Source organism: Morus notabilis, unplaced genomic scaffold (assembly GCF_000414095.1).
Source record: "Morus notabilis unplaced genomic scaffold, ASM41409v2 Scaffold184, whole genome shotgun sequence".
NCBI classification, from domain to species: Eukaryota; Viridiplantae; Streptophyta; class Magnoliopsida; order Rosales; family Moraceae; genus Morus; species Morus notabilis.
In genome coordinates, this window is record NW_010387636.1 from 639773 (window position 1) to 651006 (window position 11234).

Genomic DNA, 11234 nt, shown 5'->3' on the forward strand with positions numbered 1-11234 from the left:
AGTGTTTAATTAATTATTAATTTTATTGGAGCTCAGAATTATAGGTCCATATGTCCCCGCGTCGTCCTTGTAATTCTACCAGACACAAAGGGCAAAATGGGAATTTTAGAATTACAGAATTCTAAAATTAAATACTCGAAAATAATTAATTGAGAATTAATTATTATTTAAATAATGTGATTATTTAAATTTAAATTTGAACACGTCTAGATTTATCCATTTAAACTTATTTGATAAGTTGTTCAATTTAGAATTCAAATTAATTTAAGTTTGACTTAAATTAGAATTAGAATTTGAGTCAAAATTGGACTACAGGATAAAGGATGATTTTCTCTTCCTTCCTTATCTGCAAATTGGCGCCACATAGGGATAAAAATTCCCTAAGGTGGCCGGCCACACTAAGGATAAGGGAATGTGAGATTTTGTTTCAAATTAAAATAGGAGATAATTAACAAGCTTTATCTTAGAGATAGAAATTAAATTCCTTCTAGAAGTTTGACTTCTACTCTATAAATAAGAGAATGATAGAAAATTATGAGAGACAATTTTTGAAACAATTTTTGCCCTAATTTGAATAGGGTGGCCGAAATTCTCTTAGAGGGAAGGAAAAAATTTTCTCCAAAAATTCCACATCGTGCATGCGTTGGTGTTTGTGGAAATTCGAGTGTTTATTCTAACCTATTTGGTCTCATGTGTGCCCACATACACGTCTTCGTAGATTCTAGGAATTGACGTGGAAGACATTGGTTTTCTAAACACAAAGCTTTGGAGCAGGGATTGTTCGAGGTCAAAGAACTCAAGTTATCATCCTAATTGACCACCAGGTATTATTCGTGATTGAGTTCTTAATAAATAAATTAATGTGATTAATTTATTCGTGCATAAATTAATATAATCTATAGATTATCTCAAAGGTTTTATGAAAATTTTTGTTATACACGATCCGCCTCCCCCCACGCTTCCGCATCCGAATTCGATTCGGTGGCCAACAAATGTCTTACAATGACACGGTTCAAATTAACGAGGAAATCACCGAGACTAGCACTCGAGACAAGGCAGAATTTCGATTCCTGAGTGACATGGGACTATGATAGAAAAATTTCAATAATCAATACACTAATAATAACGAAGAGACCAACTCCCGGTCATAATAGATTAAGAAAAGAATTCAAGTTGGAATCCTAGAATCTGTGGGTTATGACCTACTACGCTTCCAAACAAGGTCGAACATAAATAATATCAGAGATAAATGTCAATCTCTCGACAGAGTCTATAGCCACCATCATCATCAATAGAAGAAAGAACGATGTCTCATCGACACAAGAACCCATGAAGTAGACACTCTTGAGCAAAACACTCTTAAGAGATAAAAGAATGCATCAATGAATTGAAATGAGTAGCTAGGATACAAAGCTAGATTGCAAGACTAAACTTGCGCATTGATGAGTTGAATATGTGTTTACATTTGCGTTTTCCAAACTCATTATTTGGTGAGTTTTTAGGTGTTTTTAGGAGTTATTTATGTGTTTTCAATTTATTTTGTAGGTTTGTTTCAGTTGGAGTCCATTGGTGACTTTTGGGAATTTTTGGAGCAAAATTGAGAATGGGCGCTAAGGCTTTGTAAAGGGGCACCTAGGCTTCGAAGATAGAGGAAAAACAAGTTTTCCAGTACAACAAACCCGAGAGCAAAGCGCCTAGGAGCCATAAAGTCGAGCTATGACGCTATGGAGAAGAAAATCGTAAATCGTAAATTTGCAGAGCAGCGCCATGGCGCCCAGGGACAGAGCCATGGTGCCACTTCGAATTTCTGAAGGCCTGTGTTATGACGCCGCAGCACAATTGAAGCAGAACCACGGCGCCAGTTCGGGATTTTCATGTTTTAATCTCTAAATAATTACCAAAAGTGCCATTACGACCCCGAACCTATAAATAGGAATTTTTAGACTCAATTAGGTCATGCTGAGACTTAGAAAAGAGAAAGGAGAACTTTTCTACTACAGAGGAGAAGATGAATCACCCGGGAACGGAATTCTGCTTCAATTCATCAAAATAGTTTCTTCTTCTCTTATCATGTTTAAGAATATTGTTAAGATGTTTTATCTTTTCATTATGTTCTAAGTTTCCTATTCTAGGGCTACGATGTAGCCGGATCATGATGTTTTGAATTATGTTATCATATCAATCAAAGAATTATTCATCCTAGTTGAGTTTTCATCACTGTTCTTAATGCTTCTAATTAATTGGCCACTAATTGGATGATTAGTTAATTCATAATGAAACCGGAAGGAGATTTATGTTTTTCGATCATTGTGTTGAATTCCATTGATTGCATGTAAGATAGGGATATACTTGCATGGTTGGTGTGGTTGCTACATGGAAATCCATAAAACTTAATGACTCTTTAATTGTTTGAAATTCACATAGGAATATAGTGGGTTAGCAATCAAGGAGCTTTTTTATGTAACTCAGAAGGGAGTATCGATTAATTTAGGGATTTTTGACTGTCAATTAAGGGGAATAATTTAAGATTGATTAGATAGATAATTCAAGGCGGAATGGTTTGGTGAAATCGGAAACCCTAGAGCTTGTTAATATTGAATTTTGATAATTACTTAAATAGTTAATTAGATTGTTTAGTTTTATTTATATAAAAATTCTCACTTGCTTGTTTCGTTCAAATAAAGTTAGTATTGAAATAATTTCGGTAATTAATATTATTCAGTCCTCGTGGGACGATACTCGTTTCTACGAACTTTACTACTTGATACGATAACGTGCACTTGCATTTGCGAAAATACGTAACAAGTTTTTGGCGCCGTTGCCGGGGACTGATTCAAATATTAATATCGATACTAAGAATTCTAACTTTACTTTGGAATTATTTTCTTTTATTTACACTAGTTTGTGTTTTCTTTCTTCAGGCGTTTTCTTAGGTGTATGAGACGATCTGAAAGTTCTAATTTGATTCCTTTCGATTCAGATATCGAGCGTACTTGTCGAAAGAATAGAAAGGACAAAAGAGAAGCTATCAGACAGTTGCAAGAAACCATGGACGGCGCTGGAAGAGTAGAAAATGACGTTAATCAGTAAGGAGCTAGAGACAACCAGCAACAAGCTGTAACCAATCGGGCATTACGTGACTATGGAATGCCCGTTGTTAATGAGGCACTTTCAGGTATAAGGTGGCCTGCAGTTCAAGCCAACAACTTTGAGGTTAAGCCGGCTATTATCGAAATGGTGCAATCTAACCAATTTGGTGGGCTCTCCAATGACGATCCTAACGCCCACATTGCTAGCTTCCTGGAAATCTGTGACACTTTTAAGAATAATGGTGTTTCTGATGATGCCATTAGACTGAGATTGTTCCCGTTTTCACTTCAAGACAAGGCAAAAAGTTGGCTAAACTCTCTTCTGCCGAGAACCATTACTACTTGGGATGCTTTGGCCCAAAAGTTCCTAGCAAAGTTCTTTCCTCCTGTAAAAACAGCCAAGATGCAGAATGCCGTTACCACCTTTACTCAACATGACATGGAATCGCTTTATGAGGCATGGGAAAGGTACAAGGAAATTTTGAGAAAATGCCCTCACCACGGATTACCTGATTGGCTTCAAGTGCACACTTTTTACAATAGGTTGTATGAAACAACTAGAACTCTGGTAGATGCAACAGCAGGTGGAACTTTCATGAGCAAGACACATGAAGAGGCCTATGAACTATTAGAAGATATGGCTGCTAATGCATATCAGTGGCCAGTGGAACGTTCAACACCAAAGAGACCATTCAGAATTCATGAAGTTGACGCTCTCTCCGCACTCACTGCTCAAGTAGCCACATTATCTAAGCAGTTGGGTTCACTAACTACAAATGCCATACACACTGTACCGGAGGTATGCGAGCTATGTAGTGGAGACCATGCAAGTAACGAATGTCCAGTTGGCAACTCATTTACTCCTCATCAATCTGAGCAAGCTCACTTTGTTGGAAATTTCAAGCGGCAGCAAAATAGTCCTTTCTCCAACACATATAATCCAGAATGGCGAAATCACCCGAATCTTTCATGGAAGAATAAACAAAATGTGATAAAGCCAGCTCCTGTCTTTCAACCTCAACAGCCTAATCTTGCTCAACTTTCTTTTAACACAAGTCAGTTTATGACAAGAATTGATGCTACACTTCAAAGACAAGAGACGGCTATTCAAAATCAAGGTGTGTCTATCAGAAACTTGGAGGTCCAGATTGGTCAACTTTCAAAAATGCTCACTACACGTCCTCAAGGCTCTCTACGAAGCAACACAGAGACTAATCCAAAGGAGCATGTTAAAGCCATAACTCTTCGAAGTGGCAAGGAGTTAAGCGATCCCGTCGGAGTAGAAGTTGTTGATGAACCAACGAAAGAAGAAGAGTTGCCTAATCAAACTGAGAAGGAGCCTCTAAAATAAGTGGAGAAGCCAAAGTCAAAGCTTTTCCCCGATAATCCTCCACCACACAGGCCACCGATTCCATATCCTCAACGGTTTCAGAAGTAAAAGTTAGATAAGCAATTTTCTAAATTTCTTGATGTGTTTAAGAAATTGCATATTAACATTCCATTTGCCGATGCTCTGGAACAAATGCCCAGCTACGTGAAGTTTATGAAGGAAATCCTTTTCAACAAAAGAAAACTGGAAGAGTATGAGACAGTTGCACTTACTGAAGAGTGCAGTGCTATATTGCAGAAGAAGTTGCCACCTAAGCTAAAAGACCCCGGGAGTTTCACTATACCGTGCACCATCGGAAACTCATTCTTTGACAAAGCCCTATGTGATCTGGGGGCTAGCATCAACTTAATGCCTCTATCCGTTTATCGGAAGTTAGGTTTGGGGGAAGCGAAATCGACAACAATTTCTCTACAATTGGCAGATAGGTCAATTAAGTATCTAAGGGGAATCATCGAGGATGTTTTAGTAAAAGTGGACAAGTTCATCTTCCCGGCCGATTTCATTGTTCTTGATATGGAGGAAGACCAAGAAATCCTAATTATTCTTGGTAGGCCGTTCTTAGCCACTGGGAGAACTCTTATTAATGTGCAGAAAGGGCAACTTATCCTAAGATTTCAAGAAGAACAGGTAACTTTTAATGTTTTAAAGGCGATGAAGTACCCAGATGACGCAGAAAGTTGCTTGAAGGTGGACATTGTCGACGATTGTGTTAAGAAAGTTTTTCAAGTTAACTACCTCGTAAGTGAGTCTAAAAATTCCTATTTATAGGTTCGGGGTCGTAATGGCACTTTTGGTAATTATTTAGAGATTAAAACATGAAAATCCTGAACTGGCGCTGTGGCTCTGCTTCAATGGCGCCACGGCGCCATAACAAAGGCCTTCAGAAATTCGAAGTGGCGCCATGGCTCTGTCCCTGGGCGCCATGGCGCTGCTCGGCAAATTTACGATTTATGATTTTCTTCTCCGTAGCGCCATGGCTCGACTTTATGGCTCCTAGGCGCTTTGCTCTCGGGTTTGTAGTACTGGAGAATTTATTTTTGAAGCCATGGCTCCACTTTATGGCGCCTAGGCGCTTTGCTCTCGGGTTTGTTGTACTGGAAAACTTATTTTTCCTCTATCTTCAAAGCCTAGGTGCCCCTTTATAAAGCCTTAGTGCCCATTCTTCAATTTTGCTCCAAAAATTCCCAAAAATCACCAATGGACTCCAACTGAAACAAACCTACAAAATAAATTGAAAACACATAAATAACTCCTAAAAACACCTAAAAACTCACAAAATAATGAGTTAGGAAAACGCAAATGTAAACACATATTCAACTCATCACGTATTAATCAAATTGGAAGAACCAATCAAGGAGGAAGGAAACATTAATGATCAAAACTGCTCGATTTCAAGTCGTGCTCTCCATCAACTTAAACCCTCATGTTAGACGTGTCGAAAAGTGGAAGGGACTAATATCGAGAATTCAACTACGCGGAAGTCGGAATGAATATCATCTCAAAACTGAAATCTTCATGAGAATTTTGAAGTCAATACTGATTTTGAATTTGAAACTGACAAGAGTTAAGAGCACTTATAGAAATAAATCAATAACCATCGGGTCATAATCAATACTTCCTGAAAACTTCAAAGTCAACTTTATCCTCGATCTTCATATCGATAAACATCGATAATAGAAACATGGATTCCATCCATCAAAGTGCTCTAGGAATATGAAACGGACTCTAACGTCAAATTCTCAAATGCAACTGTATAATGTATTGACTAGTATTGTACGACATGTCCCGACACAAAACAATTAAAAGAACAACAAAACTCAGTAAAAACTCACACATGCTCGATTTCCCATAGAATTTGAAGCCGTGCTTTGATACCAAAAATTTTCACGACCCCAAGGATAGGGCCGTGATTATTGGGATTTAATTTAAAATTTAACTTAATTAAACTGGACTATTTAACAAAATCACAAAAATAAATACATAAATATCAATGTAGTTTGCTTCGGAGACTTTCTTTCACAAATAATCTTTAAAACAGTCCATAAAGTCCAATGAAAATAGTACAACTCAGGGATAATGTCGACCAAATACAGTTCACATACAGAAATACAGTACTTCTCAGAATTTAAAATCGTAAATCTGAAACAAACGTGCCGCTTCGAATCTCGCACCTTCAATCTATTGGCATCCATTTGTCACGCTGCAAATCTAAACAGCCAACTCTAGAGGAGAGGTTTAAAACATTGAAAACATAATCAAAGTGAGCGGAAGGCCCAATAGGATATAATCTTATAAAACATTTTTAAATAAAAGTACTCATGGTCCAAAGATATACACCCGGAACTGATCATCCTTTTTTTTTTAGAAAAAGGAAATACTCACATAGTAGTAGAAAAAATCTGAAAAATGAAAATGTACAGATCATCACACCACTGAACAAGAAGCGGTAAAATGTCTGTCTAGTGAAAAGTGCAGAGCCATAGTTTCACTAAACAAGAAGTGGATCCGTATGGGTTTCGGGACCTGCCCCCAAGGATGCGATTCCGACATCCCGATCTCTGAGGCCACCATGCTTTGTATCATTTCTTAAGATATTTCATTTTAAGAAATGATACTCTTTAAAATCTCATTTCCAAAATCATTGGAAAACTTAATAGCATTCTCATGTTACTCCTTTGAAATCATTTTCTTTAAACATGTTTTGTTCTAAAATATTTTCATGCGCCAAAATCATTTAAAGTGAGGCTAACAAGGATATGGACAAGAATATCCTACCTTTTGGATATCAAACCTGGGCTAGCCTTTCGTTCTCCTAGCCTCTGCTTCCCTTAAAGCTTTAATACTTGACCTTCTCCACTAGCTTGATCACAAAAGCAATATCTTAGGAAGTATTTCTCATTCCTAAAATGAATTAAGCTCAATCATGTTTAATTGTTTCCTATTAGTGTGCTTTGACTCAAATCGAAGTTTCACAAATGATTTTATAATTCAGTTTGGAGGTTCTTTAAAACTTGAAATCCAATCCATGGGTTTGGTTTCCTATTTAATTTCAGTTTAAAAATAAGTTTTTAAAGAAATTTCGGCAGCATGCCGGCATAAATAGGAAAAATGCCAAACCTGCAATTCAAGTTCAATTTCAAAATAATTCTCCAGAATCCATCAAAATCAGTTTCCAATCAACCAAACAAGTCCAATAATTGAAAACCCCTTAATTTCATTCAATTCTAACAACAATTTTTCAAATCCAAACCCTAACTCAAAATTATTCAAATCTAACAAAATCAAACTTTTTCAAGCTTAAAATTCGAATCAAAGAGTGGGTTTCAAAGGGTTTTACCTTAAATCAGTTGATGGAGCTTTGTCTCCCTCAGTTTCTCCCATTTTCGTTCATTTTTTTTTCTTTCTTCCCTGTTTCGGCAGGGAACTCCAAGAGGGAGGAAGAGAGAGAAACCCAAAGAGAGAGAGAGCAAGGGAGAGAGAAAGACCGGCGGGACAGAGAGATCCCGGAGGAAGGGCCGGCATGGAAGAAAAAAAAATGAAGAGAGAGAGATGTTCTGCTGTGAGAACCAGAGAGAGAGAGTGTGTGGGCTGGGACAGCCACGGGAAGGAAGGGAGGGAAAAGAAAAAGAAGAAAAGAAAAAAAAAGAAAAAGGAAAAAGAAAAAGAAAAGAAAAGGAAAAAAGAAAAATGGAAAAAGGAAAATGTATTAAAATTTAAGTGTATTTTTAAAAACTTTTGGGGTAAATTCATAAATACTGAAAATAATTTAAAGTCCCTTAATTAATTGTGAAAATCAAATTAGGCACACTAATAAACTACAATTATCATAATTAAACATGCTTAATTCTAGAGGGCGTTACAGGCCGTAGGACCCCCCTTGGGGCCATAGGCCCCCCCTTGGGGCCGTAGTACCCCCGCTTGGGGCCGTAGTACCCCCCTTGGGCTGTAGGCTCCCCCTTGGGGCCGTAGTACCCCCCCTTGGGGCTGTAGTGAAGAGGACATCAGAGATACAAGGAATACTTACGATCCAATTTAAGTCCCAGTTGGTCCGGTGACAAGGTATCGAGCTAAAAGATTTAAAGAAGAATTGAATAACCTAGTCCGGAGAGTTCTACAAGAAGAAGAGAGAGTGTTCACTACTGAGGGTGAACAAAGGCTAGTTTGACTCATTAAAGTTAATCCGGTAGAAAGCCATTCAGATATACACGTCCACTAAGCCATTGCATGGTCAATTCGTATGTCATTCCAAGATACACATGTAAGGGCAAGACCAAGAGGCTTAGGCGCAATTTCCAGCAAGGGATCAAGTACAATTGCAGATAAAGACTTGATTTCTTTATCATTCTATCTTTTTAGATTTAAGGTTTAGTTTTAAACATTTAAATTTCAAATTACGTGTTTAAAAGGAAGGAGTTAGACTCAAATTCGGATTCCTTCCTTAGGATTAGCTTTAGGCGTGTTTTATCTTATCTTTAGGTGTTTATCTTCATTTAGGCACCTACCCCATTAGGGGTAGGATAAGACTTTTATAATTTTTAAACTCTTCATCTTATTTTGGCTATTTAAGGCTAAAATTTAGATTAATAAGAAGTCTTGATGTTTTTATTCACATTGTGAGATATTCTTCTTGAGTTCTTGAAGAAACTATTCCGAACTTATCAAGGTTTCCTTGTGGCATTCAACTCGACTTATCAAATGGATTTTTCATACTCGTTTGTGGTGTCTTCACCATACCAAGGTTCTTACTTTGCTAAGCAACGGGTCACGGTTTCCATCAATTCTTGATGGTCTTGAATCGTATCCCATATTTGGTTATGGGTTTTGTCATGTTGTTGGCAGGGTTCGTATCAGTTGGTATCAGAGCTTAGGATCGTCAGGTTTTGCTATCCTTTTTCTTGTTTATTGCGTTTTCTTTTCTTAGTAAAAAAAAATCACACATCAGGGTTAGGGTTTTCAATTCAGAAAAAAAAAATTGTGATTGTTAGCTTTCCATTTGTTTGAGTTTGAGTCCAACTACTATTGTTAGATTTCGACTTCCACTAGGTTTACAAAACTAATTACAAAAAAAAAAAAAAGAAGAAATCGGAGGACTGTGACTGGGAACGGCTATAACTTTTGATCCAGGAATCGTTATGGGACCCATAATATATCAAATCAAAGATCTTTTCGAGCTCCACAATTTTGAATTCGTTTTTGGGGCCAAAACTCACTTGTTTTCATTAGTTTCGGAGCCTTTAAAGTTTAAGTGTCAAAAAAAAATTGTGACAAATTTGAATTCGTTTGGTTTGAGTCTTCACTCGACTGGCTACTTGAATCCTTCTTATTGTTGGATTAGTTTTGAAAGAACTAAAAGAAGAGTATGAGTGGAAAAAGGCAGAGTGTGTGAGCATATTAGAGGGTAAAAGCCAATTAATTTGAGTGAAACACGAGAGGTTGAGTGAATTATTTTTCTGAGAGAAAAACACCTTTTAATCTTTTCATCATGTCACAGAATCAAGAGAAAAACACAAGTGAAGAGATTCCACCCATCGTTACTCTGAATTTACAAATGCAGGCATTAATGGGAGAGATGAAACGGATGATGAGGGCAGAGCTCGAACACATACATGAGAGGTTAGATGGGGTAGAAGAGGGAACCCCACAAAGTCAACCACCACCGAATGCTCCAAGGAAAAACATGACACACCGAAGGGGAGTTAAGGACAATGGTGAATTCGAAGGGGATAATTTAGAGGACGAGTTTGATAGAATGTCAGTGGATAGCCATAGGAGATATGAACAGAGTAGAGAAGTTAGGACCCGAGCGGATAACAACTTAGGAAGTATTAAGATGAAAATTCCTGCGTTTCAAGGAAAAAGTGATCCCGAGGCATATCTCGAGTGGGAGAAAAGGATGGAGTGTTGGTTGCCGAATTGCGGAAGCGTGAGGAGAGGTGGATCGTGTATAACAAAAATTTCAGAAAAACTTTTGAGATACTCCATAGATTATATTAATTTATGCACGAATAAATTAATTGCATTAATTTATATATCAAGAACTCAATCCGGAAAAAATACCTGGAAGCCGACTCGGATGATAACTTGAGTTCTTTGTCCACGAACAGTCCTTGCTCTAAGTTTTGTGTTTAGAATACCAAAGTCTTTCACGTCAATTCCTTGATTCCACGTAGACGTGTGTGTGGGCACACGTGAGACAAAACAGGTTTCTTAAACACTCGAATTTCCACGAACACCGACGCATGCACGATGTGGAATTTTTTTAGAGAAATTTTTTTTTCTCTTTTTTCCTATGAGAAATTCAGCCACCAATGCAAGTTAGGGCTGAAAAAATGTTTCAAAAAATTGTGTCCACAATTTTCTATCATTCTCATATTTAAAGAGTAGAAGTCAAACTTCAAAACAGAATCAAATCCCTATCTCCAATTTGAATTTTAGAACAAAAAATCCATTCCCCTTATCCATAAGCTGGCCAGCCACAATGTTAGGGTTTCACCCTGTGTGTGGCACCAACAACAGATAGGGAAGGAAGAGAAATCATCTTTTATCCTGTAGTTCAATTTTAATTCAAATTCAAATTCGAATTTAAGTCAAACTTAAATTGATTTGAATTCTAAATTGAACAACTTATCAAATAAGTTCAAAAGGATAAATTTAAATTATGTTCACAATTCAAATTCAAATTTAAATAATCACATTATTTAAATAATAATTAATTATCAATTAATTATTTTTCGAGTATTTAATTTTAGAATTCC

The 11234-nt window shown here is 37.0% G+C and overlaps 1 protein-coding gene across 1 annotated transcript; it reads left to right on the forward strand.

Annotated features, from left to right (window-relative positions):
• The first annotated feature begins 3147 nt into the window (after positions 1-3147).
• LOC112095343 lies at positions 3148-4440 on the forward strand. The gene has a single exon (XM_024177131.1). It carries the CDS (start codon positions 3148-3150, stop codon positions 4438-4440), a length of 1293 nt encoding a protein of 430 aa, XP_024032899.1.
• Positions 4441-11234: the final 6794 nt, after the last annotated feature.